The following is a 19,352-nucleotide window of genomic DNA, read 5'->3' on the forward strand; positions in this document are numbered from 1 at the left end:
CCCAAAAGCAGGAGGGATCGCAGCCGAAATTCTGCTCCGACTGCACTCTGCGGCGTGTGTCTGAAGCAGACCGGTTCTAACGCTCGTCACAGCCTTTCAAAAATGTACCATTTTTGAAAAGGCTTGCTGCATCGTACCAAATGTACCATTTTTGAAAGGGGCTACCAATCAATTGCTTGAAAGTTTCAGTGGACAGACACCATACCTTATTAGTACAGTATTCCTGGCTCCTTGTTATTGTATTGCAAGTTTCATTTTTCATTGGCTCAGAGGGAAGACAGGATGGTCTACAACCAGACACAGAGAAGGCTAGCGCACTTAGCTTTAGCCGTCAGGCAGGATAAGGCTACTGACTGGCTACTTGATATTCTGATCACAGAACACTGCATATGCTTCCCATGTGCACACACACACACACGCACACGCACACACACACACACACACTCAAACACCCAGTTCCCTGGCCTCTCAGGCACACACAGGCCACGGTGACCCAGAGATCACGGCCTGGCCCATCTCCGTGGCAACAGGCAGCTCTCCGCACAGGAAGAATGGAGTAAAACGGAAGAGAGGCAGGAGGGAGGGGGGGGAGGGAGCACAGCACTGGGGGAACCAGGGAAAGGTTAGATACATTCTCTCTAAGTCAGCCAGGCCATCCAGTCTGCACTGAACTGGGATCAGTGTTTAATGCAGTCGATCCGGCCTAAACCAATCTGAGGTCAGCGTCCCCCGCCACATATCAGATATCAGTGATGAGCTGTGCGGCTGAGCTGGCCGACTAAACACACAACCTGCCCCGCCCCGGCACCGTCTACCCAGACCGAAAAAATGTCATCCATGCCACTCTTAATCCTACCGTCTACGTCCTGACTCTGTCTGTAATGATGGCACTAAACACCTGGCCAGTCTGGCTGCAGGCTCCCCCTCACAACAGACAGGATATATACTCACCGAACACTTTATTAGGAACATTTTTACTTTATTACACCTACTTATTCATGCGATTATCTAATCAGCCAATTGCGTGGCAGCAGTGCAATGCATACAATCATGAAGATACGGGTCAGGAGCTTCAGTTGATGTTCACAGAAACCATGAGATTGGGGGGAAAAAATGTGATCTTTGACCAAGGAATGATTGTTGGTGGCAGACAGAAACTGACAGGTGACAGTAAAGCAAATAACCACACAATACAGTGGTATGCAGAAGAGCATCTCTGAACACACAACGCATCATAACTCTAAGTGGATAGGCTACAGCAGTAGAAGTCTAAAAAATAAGTCTAATAAATACCTAAGAATGTGCTCACCGAGTGTATGTGCTATACATGTACATATGCGTGCGTGCATGTGTGTTTGTGTGTGTGTGTGTGTGTGTATGTGTATGTGTATATGTGTGTGTGTGTGTGCGTGCGTGCGTGCATGTGCATGCTGTAAAGGGAGTGAATTCAAACTATTCTTAGAATCCCGTTTCTGCATTCTCACACTTTTAAGTTTGTATAATCGATAAAGAATTTAATTACCCTGGCAAGCTCTCCAACGGATGAGACAGGCCAAGTAAAACCTGGAGCACCCAAAGCGCAGTTGCATATATAAAACTTAATTAAACAGAACAGGGATAAATAATCCAAACTGATGTTACGATGCAGCAAGCCTTTTCTTCAGAGTGAAGACAAATAATGTCTTATTTATCCTCATGTTCACCGCTGATTGGCAGCAAAATAATTTATACGCAACAACAAATGCCTCCAAACAAATACTGTCACAGTTCCCAGTATTGATTCCACAGTATTTACGAACAGCGGGCTGCAAAGCAGAAAGAAGCGAGAACATAAAGCTTATACGCATGTCATTAGAACTTGAAGCAGGGAGACAGGGCAAGTTTCTCAGCTAGACCCCCGGGGTCTCCTGTGTCAAAGGCATAGATCCAAAAGATACAGATCCACAGATCCACAGATCGCCTCTGAGTAAGGGACCCATCGATTCAGCACCCCTGGTGGACAGTGCCACCAGCTCCATTCCCCAGAGCTGCTGCACTGTATACTCAATATGTCCTCAATGCAGCACACACACATACACACACACACACACACACACACACACACACACACACATACACACACATACACACACATACACACACACACACACACACACATACACACACACATATACACTCACATACACACACACACACACATATACACACACACACACACACACATATATACACTCACACACATACACACACATATATACACTCACATACACACACACACACACGCATACACACGCATACACACACACATATATACACTCACATACACACACACGCACACATATATACACACACACATATACACTCACATACACACACGCACATTCACACACATGTGCGGGCGACATGGCTCAGGCAGTAAGAGCAGTCGTCTGGCAGTTGGAGGGTTGCCGGTTCGATCCCCTGCCTGGGCTGTGTCGAAGTGTCCCTGAGCAAGACACCTAACCCCCAAATGCTCCTGACGAGCTGGTTGGGGCCTTGCATGGCAGCCAATCGCTGTTGGTGTCTGAGTGTGTGTATGAATGGGTGAATGAGAAGCATCAATTGTACAGTGCTTTGGATAAAGGTGCTATATAAATGCCAACCATTTACCATTTACACACACACATACACACACACATATACACTCACATACACACACACACAGAAACACACACATAGATACACACTCATATACACACATACTCATACACACGCACACAAGCATTACTTTATCCCTGCGATTAACCAATCAGATTGTGAGATTTGTGTTGTCCGCTTTATAAAATGCTAATTTTATCCACCCATACACCCCCTCCCCAACATTCCCCTCCTTTGCTTCTTACCGTTCACACGGGTCCTTCTGATCCTGGCAGCCGGTGGCTCCGTGGGTCCGCTGTTCCCCCGAGACACACCTGACGGAGGCAAAAGGCAGTCAATGCACACGGTCCTCTATCACACACTGCATATATGGTGCCACAGGGGGAAGACAAGGCATGGTGCATTGTGGGTAGACCGGACGCGGTGCATTGTGGATAGAGAGGGAAGGGTGCTTTCTGGTTACCGATACAGACGTTCAAATACACTGAAATAAAGTGACAGTGGAGATACATTTTTGTTCTTCAGTGATCGAATTTCCCAAATGTACCCTGAAAGTACAAATTAGTATGTTTTCCAAGCAAAAAGGGATTATGTATTGCTGCCAAGCGGTACAAGTTTATGTACCTATAGGGTACCGCCCCAGCGACAAGCATTTTGGCTATTTCTGTACCTTTATTTCTGAGAGTGTACCATAACCCATCTAATTAGCTGAACGCATGCTACATAAGCATGGCCTATTCCCAGTGACCCACACCCACATCTCCTTAAGGTTTTCCAGGGACCCGCCGCTGGGGAGATTACCCAGAATTCAATTAGCTGGACCAGGAAGTCAATTAAGGTTCTTGGTGGGAATGTAATATAGCACTAATTCAATCCCCGGTGTAGCCACAATAAGATCTTCTGTTGGGCCCTTAACCCCACATTGCTCCAGGGGGCACCGTCCCCTGCTTAGTCTAGTCACCTGCAAGTCACTTTAGATAAAAACGTCAGCTAAATAAACAAATGTAATGTAATATTTGTTATCTTACAACAAAGGGTTAATGTAGGTATCGGTGGTACCACCACCATTTAGAAATGGCAACCCAGAGACTGCCAAAGACCTGCAGAAGGTAATGCTGAGGTGTTACCGATACGTAACAGGCAGAGTTTATAGTAGAAGAAGAGGATGAATAGGAGGAAGGCGGGGGTCTCTACTGCTGAGCTCCTGTGGGCTAATCTCCCCACACAGCCGGCATAATCCCCTTCCAATCAGACCACACCTTCCCAAGGCCAAGTGCAAGTGAAGGGCTTTAGAGAGGGAGGATGAGCCAGATTCCCACAACAGGCACCTCTGCTGAGCAAATACAAACACGCACGTACATTGACAATGATCATAAATATGATGGCAATATGTCTGTGGGAAATCCTAACCTCATGCCAATAATGGCGGTTTGAGGACACGGGTCCGCCTTGTCCAAGATCTGTAAACGCTACCGTCTGTGGCGCAGGGAAATCAGAAATCTGGGCTCGGAAGAAAAACGTGTGACGAGCCTCCTCAAAAACACGATTATTCCGAATCCTCAGTTACATACGGCAAGGACTGGAATGGGGATCCCGGTCAGACCTGTCCACTCTGGGACCACACAAGCATTCCGAGGGTCCCTACGGTCCAGACGATGCGTTCCATATGGCCCGTCTGTTGTCATGGCAACGACCCTCACCCCCCCCCCCCAACCCCCCACCCCCACCCCTGCTCCCTCCCTCCCAGCACCCTACCTCGGCTTCCGTCCAGCAGCAGGAGGTTTGAAATGCCACCGTGTTCAAAAGGGACATTTAAAAATGAGCCTGTGCGCAGCAGAAGGTCACAAACCCGACCTTTCCCTGTACCTGGCGTAGGTTGGCACGCGCTCAGTACAGCTGGGAAGCCTCCCCATCCGAGCGGTATGCAAACACAAACACAAACAGGGGGGGCGGCGATACACGGGGAACGGGTTTTATCGTTACCGCTATCTTCCGCAGTCTCATCGCTCCCCGCTCCGCCACTAGTTTAATCGGCGAGAACGCCCTCCGTTCAAAACAAGGCCGGGGCCACATCGCGTCAGTAGCAACACCAAGCCCTGCCCCCGCGTACCCTTCAAACCTCCGGGTCGCCATTTATTCAGACAATCTACTCCGCCACCGCCGCTGAATTTACATTCAAAACTAATTCGGTTGATGAAGATTCCCCACTCGCTCACTCCCGCCCTCCCAGTCTTGCATTTTCTGAAACAGTACTAGTGTTGGAAGTGAGAGTGTGTAACATGCGAGCGCGCATGTCAATGCTGCATTAATCTGTCTGGCTGAGAGAAGAGCGCACATGCAGATTCAGGGTTAGCCAGCTGCGATGATAATTAGCGAGGCGCACGCTAAAAAGTTAGCTGCTTCACAGTTCTGACAGATGATAGCTTTGCAGAGGCTAACAATAATAAGCGATGTACAGCGTTGAACTACAAACACAGACAGACTAGCAAGTGGATCTGTGTCGATAACAGCAAAACACATCCTCAAAATCTCCACCTGCAGAACTCACCTGAGTTCAATCGCCTCCACCGCCTCACCATCTCCACTGTCGAAACTCATCGTGGGCGCACGGAGTTGGCTCAGAGCAACGTCAGAAATTTTTTAAATAACAATTTTTTAAAATATGTATGCACATCGACAGCAACATCCAAAACCTCCAATCACACCTGGTACAGGGTTTGATGGAGAGAGGGAGAAAAGGCAGCGCTCCTTTCTCAGAGATGAACTTTGAAAATAAGGACAGACAGAAGAGGGGTGTCCAGACGCGGTGGAGACGCTCGGCACCGTGAGATGCTCCCGTTTCGGCCTCCTCGCCGAGCGGAACAGGAGGAAGAGGAGGAGGTCAAAGACGAGGACGCGAGAGTGAGAGTGGGAGAGACAGAGAGAGAGCGAGAGAGAGCGAGAGAGAGCGAGAGAGAGCGAGAGAGAGGCAGAGCGAGAGAGAGCGAGAGAGAAGCAGAGAGAGGGAGAGAGAGCGAGAGAGAGCGAGAGAGGCAGAGGGAGCATGCAAGAGAGAAAGTGAGAGAGAGAGGCAGAGCGAGAGGGAGAGGCAGAGAGAGCAAGAGAGGGAGGCAGAGCGAGAGGGAGAGGGAAAGAGAGAGAGCGTGGAGGTGATTACGTTGCAGAAATGCGGTTCTGACGGCCCATCTGCGACGGCGGGCTCCTGCCCGGTTAGTTCCCAGCTGTCCCACAGCCTTCGCCACACACTCACCTCCACCCTGCGCTCTCATCAGCTTATGGCTATAATGCGCACACACACACACACACACACACACACACACACACACACAAGGCCCTCTCGCACTGCACTCCCTATGAGCCAGCATCTGCTCATTCTCTCCCCTTCTCCCTCCCTCTCTTCATCCCCCCATCCCCTGTGCTACCTCCTGAGGTAAAATGATCTACTGAGAGGAACAGAAAAACAGAGGGAGAGAGAGATGGTAAGAGATAACAGATAGAGGATGGGGAGAGACAGAGAGTGTGTGTGAGAGAGAGAGAGAGAGAGATAGAGAGAGAGGAGAGGGGAGCGAGGGACAGAAAAACTGTTGTGTAACACTCAGATTAGCCAGACAATTTACTGTGGGCAAAGCACTGGTGAAGTGTCCCTTCCATAAGCTTATTAATGGTATGGCTGCACAATGACCTTATGTGAAAAGGGACATCACGTTTCGCCCTTTATGTATTGGGAGAGCTCCCAAAAACCTCAAACCTGCATAGTTCCTTATGCTGGGTGAAATCTGATAGATTTGAGGCATTATAACCTCTGCAATCAATAACATGCATGGGGAAAAACCTGCTTTTTCAGCTCCCTATCCCCAGTGGGCAATTTTATCCACGAAGAACCGCCACTACAAAAATGCACTGCAATCCCTGCATACATATTCCTGCCTGTATAAAAGCGCCTAAAAAGGAGCTCCTGCTTTTCTCTGTGTGCTGTACTTTCGGCAGTGTGGGATGCGAGAACATGCGAGCAGGCTCACACGGCCCGAGCTGTGGGAGGGAATTGATCCAATCCAGATTTCTCCTGACCCATATACGGTAAATGCCCACCAGCAGTGCCGCTCGAATGTGCTCAGAGAGCTGCAGCACTGTGCTGAATGCGTCCTCGATGCAGCACATTCACGCACACACACACACACACACACACACATATACACACTCATATACACACTCATACACACACATACTCATACACACACAGATACACACACAGGCGCACACACACACACACACACACACATATACACCCACACATACAGATACACACTCATATACACACACACACATATATACATATACACACACACACAAAAGCACACACGCACGCACACACATACACACACACACACAACACATATACACACACGCACACATAGATACACACACGCACACATAGATACACAGTCATATACACACATATACTCATACACACGCACACAAGCATTATTTCATCACTGCTATTAACCAATCAGATTATTAATGTGAGATTTGCCCGTTTTATAATCATATACACACACACACGCACACACACTCACACTCATACGCCCACTCACACACAGGCATACGCACATTTAGCACACGCAGACACAAATCTACAGAGAATGTGGACAGTAACATCTTAGGCAGTCCCACAGCTGAAATCTTTGAGATTGTCTGCTTCTAGAATTCAGTGTGGCAAATGTTCAAGTAAAAATCACTGACCCTTCTCTGCGAGTGCCAAGTGCCCCTGTTTCTCACTCCCCTAGGCTCCCCCCATCTCTCTCTCATGGATTCTCTCCTCCTCTCTCAGTTTCCCTCTGCCTGCCTTTTTTCTCCAATCTCTGTTTATCCCTCTGCCTCTTCCCTCCTGTTTCTCTCTCTTTCTGTGTCAGTGACTCTACCTCATAGGCATCAATTGTACAGCACTTTAGATAAAGGCGCTATATAAATGCCAACCATTTACCATTTACCTCGCCTCTCATTATCTTTGCAATGTAGTCAGTCACTGTTCTTCCTTGGTTTTTTCTCTCCTCTCTGACATGCTGTAGGCAATTCAAACTGGAATCTCTCCGTTTACATGTCCTCAATCTATGTGACCATCTAGTCTGCGTTTTTCTTGCATTGTAATGCCTTTGACAATAAAAAAGAAATCAAGCAACCAAAGCGAGATCATTCATTGCTAGGCCTACAATTTGGTCGTGAACGACACTGCTTGGACTGCTTTCATGTTCGCATGCTAAATTATAAGGCAGACTAAATTAACCAGTAGAATCCATGATCAAATTCATGATTGACATTGCAGTCTACCAATCACAGCCTGCTTAGAAACAGTTGCTATACGACCAGAAACCCTCCCCTTGCTGATAGGGCTAAACCAAAAAGAAAAATATTAATAAATAAAAAGAATAAAAAATTAAATACATTGTAGCGGATAGTTTATACGGACTTCTTCCAGCTAAAGCTTATTTTGTATGTGGTTAAAATATGTTGTTGGGAGCTTGTATACACACATCCCGAATATCTGGAGTGGGAGATGTGTTATTTTATTCTATTCACCAAGCCTAAAACAAATTTGGAAAGTCAAGTGTATTTTGTGAATAGCAAAAACTTTGTGGACGACAATGCCGTAGACAGACATATTTGGTCGAAGGTAAGATATAAGCTATTCTGCCTATTAACAAGATAACTTGTCTAGTTTATTAGCTATTTACATAAGCTAAATGTAGCCGACTGATTAAATAAAATAAAAGTTAAATTGTGAAACGTACAGAACTGCAAGCTACAGCAGGCAGTTGTGCTCGCAATGAAATGTTAGGTAATTAGCCTAGTCTGCGCGCCCTTATGTTGGCTATGTAAATGGTAAAAACTGGGCTACTAAAAACAATATAAGAAATCGGTAAGAAAGGAAGTATAGACTAAATCGAGCTGTCAGAATAGATAGATAAGGCTCATGATTAGGCTCGGCCGGTTCAATCTCCCAGAACGATGTAGCGTAAATGGAGTTTAGCCCCACGGGAAATTTAGATGGGCCTATAACGGTTAAACTCGAGAGGCAAACACCATCATCAGCGAGCACTTCCTGAACTAAAGTTAGTGTTTAAGCCTACGAACTACTTTTTTTGGCAAACCTAGGAGTAATATCCGAGCATTGTCAGTTTATTTCTGAGGCATCTGCCGACTGAATGGAAAGTGGTTCAGGATTTGGCAATTCTATGCAAATTACCCAATTTGTGTGATAATCCCTTTTGCAATGACCATTAAGCCTTTTTGTTTTTGCCTACGTGCAGACTGAACTGAGAAATGTGTGTGAATGTATTATGTTAAAAGTAGGGTAATATAGTACCCTACGTTTTGTGATATAAAATGAAATGCATTTCAAGACACACAGCAATTCAAAATACCACTATTCCTGTAGAACAGGGGTCGGCAACCCTGGTCCTGGAGAGCCGCAGGGTGTGCTGGCTTTCGTCTCCACCTTAAAATAAGCAGCCGATTCAGACCCAAGAAACTAGGTGAGGTGAGTTAACTGTGTAATCAATGGCTTTCATTGATCAATTAATGCCAAGTAACAACGAAAGCCAGCACACCCTGCGGCTCTCCAGGACCAGGGTTGCCGACCCCTGCTGTAGAATAACCTCATACAATGTGTTAATTCTGTAGTATACGCTATACTGCATTTTCCATCTTTTTTGTAGCCTACGTTGTACTTGTTTCTTGAAGACTTTACAGAACTTTACATTCTAAATGTAGCTAAATGTAGGGAGACAACACATCAAGTTCACAGTGGCAGGAATGCCAGACCGACTGCAGTCACTGTCTCAACCCTATTCTCAGCCTGGAAAAGTAATGTAAATCCACACATAAGTAAAATGTTTCAGAAGAATTGAAAAATCAATACAGAAGTAGGGAAATATCGGCGTAGGGAAATATCACCATAACGTACCAGAAGCTCAATATGTAAGTTAAGTAGGATAGTATGTGCAGAACCTAAATATAATTGTACACATGGTTTGTATTTCCATGTGATAGGCTAATTAATGTGTGTTTATCCAGTCATTATTATTTCAAATGTAAAATATTATCCTTTATTTTCAGTCCATAAATATTCCATTGCAATTTCAATTGACCTAAATATTGCAATTACCAAAAAAACAACATCTTTGGTGATACAGTACATTCATTTCCGAGTTGTGTATACATTGTCTCACACTTTGTAGGGAAGAGAGCTATCATATTCTGTGTGCCCCTTACCCAAAGGTTTTTGGACAACTGCCCCACATACATTTACTGTATATATCTCACACTAGCACAAAAAACGTTGCGATTTATTACTGCAAGAATTATACATCAAGAATACCTCCATTAAATTGTCAAACTGATGCTTACAGGAAAGTGTTGCAGATAACTATTTCTGCACTGGGTTGGAATGTTTTTTCCTTGATATGATTGTGTGAGAGTGTGTGGGTGAACTGAAACACCTCTCTCTCACTCCTTCCCTGTGTAGAACCAATAATCCTACTGTGATATTTCCAGGGACAGTATAAACAGGTTTCAGCAGACGCACTCTCATATGCATGCTGGAAAGCAGCAGATTACAAGGCAAGCAAGCTCCGGAGACCCATTCCAAGACTGAAAAAAAGCAAACATTTCTGACTGGGATGAGAGCCACAGGTTGAGTCAAGTAATGCTCAACAAAACGAAAGGAGAGCAGCTACAGGAAACCTAGCCTGTAGTGAGGGGAAACGGAGCCTGCTCTCTGTGAGTTTGTGTGTGTGTGTGTGTGTGAGAGAGAGAGATAGGAAGAGCATGTGCATGTATGTGTGGGTGTGCCTGTGTGTTATGTGTGAAATCTGGGTTGTGTGTGTAATGTGTGCATTTGTTTGTGCTATGTGCATGTGTGTGTGTGATTGTGTGTGTGTGAGAGAAAGCATGTTTGTCTGCATATGTTTGTGCTATGTGTGTGTGTGTGTGTGCGTGCATGCGTTTGTGTGTGAGAGAGAGGATGTTTGTGCATTTGTTTGTGCTACGTGCGTGTGAGAGAGAAAGGATGTTTGTGGTGTGCATTTGTTTGTGCTACGTGTGTGTGTGTGTGTGAGAGAGAGAAAGAATGTTTGAGTGCATTTGTTTGTGCTAAGTGAGTATGTGTGCGTGTGTGTGTGTGTGTGTGTGTGTGTGTGTGAGAGAGAGAGAAAGGATGTTTGTGTGCATTTGTTTGTGCTAAGTGTGTGTGTGTGTGTGTGTGTGTGTGCAAGCTAAACTGTGGCGTGCCTGAGTGAGCTGTGACGGAGACAGTGCCCTTGTGGGTGGCGCTGATCCGCCTGCAGGGGGCAGTGTCAGGCAGTGGGATGAGCTGGAGCTCTGCAGCGGGACAGGGACGGCCCCCCTGTGTGGCACCGTGCCCTGCGCTTCCCTCCCGGCGCTGGCTAACAGGCGGCGTGATCGATCACAGGATCAGCGCGCGAGATGGATGCCTCTTTTCTCACCTGCCCATTTATAACCGCTATTGGGCTCTCTGCCGTGGCATTGCTGTGTGTGTGTGTGTGTGTGTGTGTGTGTGTGTGTGTGTGTGTGTGTGTGTGTGTGAGAGAGGGAGAGCGAGTTCATGTGGCTGCGTGTGTATGTGTGTGTGTGTGTGAGAGAGAGTCTGTATGCGCGTGCATGTGTGTGTAAATGTATGCGTTTGTGTGTTTGTACGTGTGTGCCTGTCCGTGTGCGCGCACTCTAATCCGCAGCTTTAAAAGCATAATCCACACGGCCGTTTGCCAAGCCCGCAGCAGTCCTTTCTGGGAACCGGCCTGTATTAAAGGAGCTAATCAATGAGGAGTTCCAGCACACAGAGCCCTCGCCCCCCGCCCCTCCCCCCCCCCACGAATATCCCACCCCTCAGGCGGAGCTACAACCAGAGGTGCATCAGCGCCCCACTCCGTCAGACTGCCCCGCCTCGCCATCAGCGTGTCAGCACCCATGGCGCGGGCTGGGGGGTAGGGGGGGGCGGGAGGCGTGCCTGGAAACTCGCTCACGTAATTACGTCGTCCGTAGATTCGCTACCATCCCACGCAGTTTTAGCCACATCGCTTAAGCTTTGACGTAAGAGACCCCGAAGCATATTCACACACGTTTAATCCCTATAAATGCATTCAAAGCCGCCAACCACATGTACCATACGGTGCTCATGTTAACAACTGACCGCTTTTGCCCTACTTGTAGACCATACGGGAGGGTCCATCTCTGCACCTCCTCCCCTTCCAGAGCAGCTCGGGTGGAGCCCTGGCACACTGGTGGGGGGTGGGGGGAGGGAGTTTGGGGTTGGGTCGGAGGGTGGGGGGAATGCCTGGTTGTGACAGGCGGGTACTGCGTGCCCGCTTTCGGCACCAGCGGGACGCGGCTCCACACTTTCAATGCCAGCCATCTCCACAGGCTAACTATCGACTGCTCAAGTGTCCCCTTCCCTCTTGCTCTCTCGATGTCTCTGCTGCTTCCTCTCTCCCTCTCCCCTGCTTTCTCTCTCTCCATCTCTGCTGCGCTCACTTTCTCTCTCGCTCTGTCTGCTGCTCCGTCTCTCTCGCACGTTCTCTCTCTTGTTCTGTATCTCTGCTGCTATCTGTCCCTCTCTTGCTTTCTCACAGTCTCGGTCTCTGATGCTCTCTCTTTCTCTCTCCCTCCCTCCCTCTCGTTTTAATTCCTGCCGTTGTTGTTGAGTCGTCAGGACCCTGCATGCAATCAGGGTGGCAGCGAAGGTCCGTCACGCTATGACTTCTGATTTCTCCTCTTCATCTACGTAAATCTGTACCCCCCCCACCCCTCCTCCTGCTGCCTAGCAACCTGGTCCCATGGCAACCGCTGCTACCAAGGGTTTAGAGGGGTGCCTGGCGCTGACTGTTAGGGGAAAGGAGCTCTAACAGGAATAAACCCAAGTCGGAGTGGTGGTACGCCTGGCTCACTGTGGAACGTGGTCAAGATCTTGCCGGCTGGTTGGATATTTGCTGCATAATCCCTCGATTTCCGCAACTTACTCTGCTGATGTTGTTTGCACTTATTCCTCTTTGTGAAAAGCAGGTCTTCCGCTCAGTTGTTATGAAACCAGGCTGAGGCAAGAAAACCCCCTTCGTTGAGCCCACCCGTACAATCAGTGAAACAATACAAACGCACATACAGTCACGCACACACACACACACACACACACACACACACATTGTGATGAGTACCATTATGATTTCATATCATCACCAGCACAGGGTAAGGCATGATGCACCTTTTTATGCAAAATCTGGAGATCGTCATACAAATGTTTTTGAAAAGGCTAGGTACAACTGCTAACCAGTTATATATTTAAGTAGCATTGGATTTTGTCAGTAAGTAGATCTGCAGCAAGATTGTGCAGTATTTTCACCATTTTGTCACCTTTTTGCATGGGCATGTCGTGGAATGGGTTAGTCATGGTATGATAACCACCATCCTTAAAAATTCTGCAGTAACAACATTTTCACAGTCTCAAGCACACATAAAATACTCTGCAGAGTGATCATAATTAATCAATCCTAGCATGTACAGTTACAATGTGACTGAAAGCAAACCTGAACTCTAAATGGTACAGAGTTAAACATTAGACTTTTCTGCTAATTTTAATGCAAGATTGCTTTTTATTTAAATTTTTTACTGTTTGTAAATGATAAAAAAGGAAAAGGGCCCCATATAAAAGTTTGGGAACCCTTTTGGATTATTCTTTCTTACTTAAAAAATGTATTAAATTTTTTTTCAAGAACGACCACAACTGAAAATTAAGCGTCTGAAGTATGTCATTGAGAAGCTGGACTGACAAAACCCAAAAATTGAACTTTTTGGCCACCGCCAAAGGAGGTATGTTTGGAGAAAAAAGGGTGAAGCCTTTGTAGAGAAGAACAGCTTGCCAACTGTGAAGCGTGGAGGTGGATCCATTATGCTTTGGGGTTGTGTGGCAGCTGGGGGCACAGGAAATAGTGTGCGAGTGGAAGGAAGAATGGATTCCACCAAATATCAAGGGTATTCCAGCAAGAAAATAATGCATACCTCGAAATCAACCATGAAGTACCAGCAGATCTCAAACATGCAGTACATACAAGCAGGTTCAAAGCAGTTTCCAAGTTTCCTGAAATACTATCAAAGTTTTGATCTCGGTGTAGTGGGATACAGGACCATTATTCAAGAGAAAAAGTTATCTTAAGCATGAATCGGGTGGGCTGGTGCTGGTTTGATCCCACCCTGAGCAAGACACCTAACCCCTAAATGCTCCTGATGAGCTGGTTGGTGCCTTGCATGGTGTGTGAGTGTGTGTACGAATGGGTGAATGAAAAGTATCAAATGGATTAAGGTGCTGTATAAATGCCAACCATTTACCATTTACATCAGGAGGGAACAGTGGTTGCACCATAAGGCACTGCCCAGACTTCTAAAATGACTTCATATTCCTTGGCTCTTATGTGACCAAGCAGAGCATTCATTGGACCCAATAACTCTCATTAGATGGCTGGCTGTACCATTACAGATTCACCACCATGTTGAACAACTGGCAACAGATATTGTGGGTTGAAGGCTTTCTTTGGCTTTCTCTGAACAGAAACCCATCCAGATGTAGGAAAAAGAGTACATTTGAATTCATTTACTATATTACTTTTTTTCCCATTGCCCATGGGTACAGGTTTTGTGTTCCGTGCACCAGGTTATGCAATTTTGTGCATTATCGTCAGATACAAGTGGTCTCTGAATGGCCGCCTTACCAGAAATACCATCTCTGTGAAGCTCACTGTTTTTGTTGACACTGAGTCATAGTGATGTTGATTCAGTTCTGTGGTCATTTTTTAGGGGGTGTAATTTTTTGTAATGCTTGGTATAAATAGTCATACTTTTCAGCACTCTTCCCCTTGCCACATTAAATAATTGCAGTTGTTGTGACAGATGCACCTGCAATTTGGGCACCAATTATTCTGCCCATTTGGAACCCAGCTGCCTTGTTGCTTTGGAAATATCAAGAGTCAGACCTCTTTTATATACATATTGCTAATTGGTTTGCAATTTAATAGGACTCACCTTTGTAGCTCCGGTTCTGTAATTGAGTTGTAGTTACTTGAAAGGTACTTCATTTCATGTGGCATTTCTGTTATTTTGTCCAACCCTAGTATACACTATCTCATTTTAAATCAGTATGTTTCCTGATATTGAAGACATGTGTTAGTTATTCAAGTGAAGGACTTCAATATATTTAGAGAAAGTGAAACTTGACAGAAAAACCCTAGCAGAGACATTTGTTCATTGACCATGTTACAATTATTTTGTTTATTAATCGGGCAGATTTCTAGCAAACATACAATTTAAAGCATACTGCACAGTGTTTCCGCTAGAAATGCATGTGTGTGTGTGTGTGTGTGTGTGTGTGTGGTCAGATTAAGTTTGATCTTTATGGCAACAATAAGATCTTTTTGAAAGCTTATCAAAAATATTTTCCTAATACATTTTGAAAGATACGTTGTGTACAACAATAACCCCCCCATATGTTTCACCTCAAAATATGTATTTTATTTGGCAATTAAAGAGTAACATTTTGGATCATTTAAGTGTATAGTTTCCAGTGCTCTCAAATACAATGTTTACAATACCGTTGCCTAGGCGATGACTATTGACTTAACTAGAAGGCCCACAAAATAAGAGCATGCCCATGATAAACAAAATGAGGCCACCGTATGGAAGAAATAAGCTCATCTAATGTGACTCCAGTCGTTCTTTGCCACATCAAATTGCAATTTAGTTTGGCTTGGCATCAGCTCACAAGTCTGAACTTTGGAAGTGTTGTTACTTTGGACCCTCTTAGGATAGGCTGTGCATTGAGGATTGTGCAACTTGTTAGAGCAGTGCTACGCACGGTAATGATAACACAGATTATTGATGAGAAATTGGATATTTTATGCACTTAACAACGCTGTACCAGAGCGCACATGTGTAAAGCATGAAACAGAATTACACATGAAAGCACAAACGCATGCGTACACACACTCACAGGCACAAACCGACACGGTGTCAACCCTTCTACTTAGTGAAAGCAAGAAACCTTTGATGAGAGTAGAGACAAATAACTTTGGGACAAAAAAGAAAGAAACAGAAGAGAGGAAGGAGGCCAGACACAGAACATCAGTGGTGTGAACGAAAACTCAGTCTGGCTAAGGGGTGGGTAACTGACCCCAGCCGAAACTTGGAGGATACCCTGTGTTTACAATCGGAGAGAGGCCACCCACGCTCTCTCGCCATATACTGGCTTATGCAAACATCAGGGTCTTTATTTTTATTTTTTATTTTGGGGGAAGGGGGTTCATTAAAGCAGCCACTGCTGGGGGGCCCATTCCCCTCATGCCCAGAGGAAAGATAAATGCAGGCAATTCAGAAAAGCAGGGGACGTCCCTGGAACTTGTGGACTACGCAGCGGCTCCAGTTCTGGCAGCTGGCTGCCGCTCGGAAGGTGACGCACGGCGAAAACGCAAGTTTTAAATTCAGAAAACCGGCTGACGCACATACCGCCGCATTTATTTTTAACCATCCCATGAAGGTTTGTTGCTCTTTTTTTTTTTCCCAGAGAAAAAGGTACGACAACATCACGACTGAGACAAACGGGAGTTGTTTGCTGACAGCTTTAGTGTCCCTTTTTTATTTGTATTTTTTTTATTTTTTTATTACAAGGAGCATTAACCTAAGAAATGGACACACTCCGATAGAAGCTTCAGGCAATAACTACAACACCTCAGGGTATTCCTGCGAACGCTTTTCGGACAAATGCGCTGAGGCCGTGTACAGCACAAGCCGTCAGCAGAACAATAAACGAGACAGAAAAACACAAGCTTGCACGACTTCCTCTCCATGTTCAAGGCTGGCCGGCAGTTGGCCTTTTTTTTGGGGGGGGGGGGGGGGCGTGACATCCTAACGCAGCACTCCTTTCATCTGGGCCGAATGCCTCCCTCCCCCCTCGCCGCGCCCCTCCCGGTCCTGGCGCGGGCCCGCTCGGGGGTTGTTTGAGGGCTCGCAGATGTCCTGCAGCAGGCGGCAGGCTGCGCTCTTCCTGCGGGGACGAGCGCGGCGTAATCGGGCGCAGGCCGCCGCGCCGCTGCTCTTTGTCATGCTAATGACGGCAGGCAGCTGTCTGGGGCTGGGCGGGGCCTCGGGCCGCACAGACGGGCGGGGCTCGGAGGGCAGAACGTCCCCTCTAACCCCTTGCCACGCACCCACTCCCTACTTGCCCTTTCAGCCCCAGACAATCTCGGGTTTGCAAAAGCCGTCCGTCTGTTGCCGCCTCCCCTCGACTGGGCTGCAGATCGCAGGGCGCAGCCTCCCTGCCCCTCTACAGGCTCGCCCCCCTGTACACCCGGGGCAAGGCTTCAACCGGCTGAAGAGTCATATCTGGCTCTCAAGTTCTGGGATGCAGCAGGCTGAACGGAGACGGAAGCGGTCCGCCAGCCGCCCTCCTTCGGAGCGGGCGGTCTCTCCGCCCTCTCGCCTAAACCCTAGCCTGGAGTCACGGTTGGCGGTAAACCGTCCCAGGCGTGCCCCAGAGCGCCCGCCCCGTTCTGAAACTACAGAGCTTCCAGCGCTTTCTGGGGCATGTAGGCAGCTGGAAACATGGCCTGAATACATCATAAAAGGGCTCAAAACCTGCTCACCGACCGGGGGAGGGCAACAGGGCAACGCGCTAACCAGTCACTACACAAACACAGGCTCACAGTAAAAAGTGAAACCTACTTACAGACAGCGAAACAAAAACAGGAAGCTGCTGTTGTAAGCAGTTATTTATAATGCAAATCCTCTACAGTCCACACGCAGTTGCTCTAGTTATGCTACAGCCTTCGCGAGATAAAAGCAAATTATTGTTGATGGTGGAGGGCCCAGCAGCGCTAAGCTGCAGCTCATTAAGAATGTATTCTGTGGTGTGGAATCCAGGACAGCACATGGAAACAGCACTTGCACCCAACACTAGTAATAGACTGCCAGCAGGAGACTCGTGTTTGTCTTGTTGCTATAAACCCAGGAAACCGGAGCTGCTTCTTCACTCAGACAAAAGGCACATTCAAGTCTTCGGCTTGCAACAGTGCTGAACAGCTTAAAGGAATGATGAAATATCTCTGTGACGCCGGTATGAATGGGGCCTTTGGGTAAATGGCAGCGAGAGGTCTAAAGTTTGAGCACCTCCCTCCCCCACTTTTTAACTGGCTTACCAAACTCCTAAAGAAGGGAATCCAATACAATGAGGAGGGCCAAAAAAGTGTGGCTAGGACAAAGAGGGGTTTGGGCCAGAGGGTGGGGTTGGGGGTTTTCGAGGGGGGGGGGGGGGTTCTCGACGGGGAGATTATGGTAACAAATCACAGATGGTGATCGCGTCTCCTCTTTTCAACACTCCTGCAAATAATTAACAGAAAACGACCCCCGGTCTCTTTATTCGAAGCGTGCGCCTGTCAAACGTGAACGTGTGTCGGGCATGATGGGCAGAGCACAATAGCTTGCCCCCCCACCCACCCCCGTCGCCACCAGTGTGAATGGGGAGGCACGTGCAGCTCGTCACAGATGGAACAATGGGAGAGAGGCTGGGGAGGGTGGGGCCCAGGAACAGCCCTTTGCTCAGCCCGCCCTTGAGGCTCCTGGGCTAGCCGCTGCAGTACTCCGACCCCCAGGCTTCTGTTGAGCGACGCAGGCCTCATGGGCAGATTGTCCCCGTTTAGCCATGGTTTGCCGTGAATAATTAGGTTATTGTCCTGGGGTGGGTATGGGGCGTGTGCACGTGTGGGTTGGGGTGGGGGTGGGGTTTGAAGGCTTTGTTTATTCGGTAGAAGGGAGGGGGACAAGCACAAAAAAAGGAAAGTCCAATTTTTCAGAACAGCTGGGATGGGTATTGAAGACACAATAGTGGTCTAAGGAGGGGGGGGAGGGGGGGGGCATTCAAAAAGAAGATGGCCGGTCACCTTTGCCCAGATCTGCTGGGGACCCTCTCTGACAGCAGCTGGCTTAAGAGGAGTTAATACCAGCTGTGTCTGCCATAGCTGCCTAACCCCTCTCCCTGCCCCCAACCCGGACCCCACACCCCTGACCAAACAAAACCAGCTGTAGGCTGCAGACAGGGAGTGGGGGGGTAGTGATTTGGGAGCAAGCTTCTTGTGGGGCCAGCTGTCTAAGATCGCCGGCCGCTGCTTCAGCTGCCATGTGTCAGGTGTCCCCCCCCCCACCACCACCACCACCACCACCACCACACACCCCAACACAGCCAGACCTCACCTGCTGGGAATACACTTGGCACACCCCATCTCCGAGCACGGATCAGCGAACAGGGCGCAGTGGAAGATGGGGGGGGGGGGTGGTCTGACGACAGACAGATGGACAGACTAAGACAGGCTTTATGTAAAACACAAGCCCCTGAGCTCACCAAAGCTCTGGACCAGAATGACAGTGTGGGGGGTGAGGGGTGACACGTCTGCTTTTGTCTTTGATCCAAAACACAGGGAACACTGCAATGGAATTTCAAACAGCTGCAGAACAGGCTGCTGAGGAAACAAACAGTTTGCATTGGACAGCAAAAAAAAAAGAAAAAGGCAAATGTTTTCCCAAAACTGATTTCAGACTTACTGGAAGATGCCTGACCCCTCCTAGCACCATAAAGAGTTCAGCCGAGAGCCATTACATTACATTAATGGCAT

The 19,352-nt window shown here is 47.4% G+C and overlaps 1 protein-coding gene across 2 annotated transcripts in view; it reads right to left on the reverse strand.

The window, feature by feature from the left end:
- numbl (NUMB like endocytic adaptor protein) overlaps positions 1-19,352 on the reverse strand; it is a 58,384-nt gene that overhangs the window by 24,208 nt on the left and 14,824 nt on the right. The window contains exons 1-2 of one of the 2 annotated variants that reach the window (XM_061217833.1): positions 5,186-6,050; positions 2,883-2,951 (exon numbers count right to left, since the gene is read on the reverse strand). In XM_061217833.1, the coding sequence (XP_061073817.1) occupies positions 2,883-2,951; positions 5,186-5,235 (119 nt within the window). In that variant the 5' untranslated portion in view covers positions 5,236-6,050. Of the gene's footprint in view, positions 1-2,882; positions 2,952-5,185; positions 6,051-19,352 lie in introns of those variants that run through there. The other variant, XM_061217835.1, reaches the window with a different exon arrangement.

This window comes from Conger conger, chromosome 13 (assembly GCF_963514075.1).
Source record: "Conger conger chromosome 13, fConCon1.1, whole genome shotgun sequence".
NCBI classification, from domain to species: Eukaryota; Metazoa; Chordata; class Actinopteri; order Anguilliformes; family Congridae; genus Conger; species Conger conger.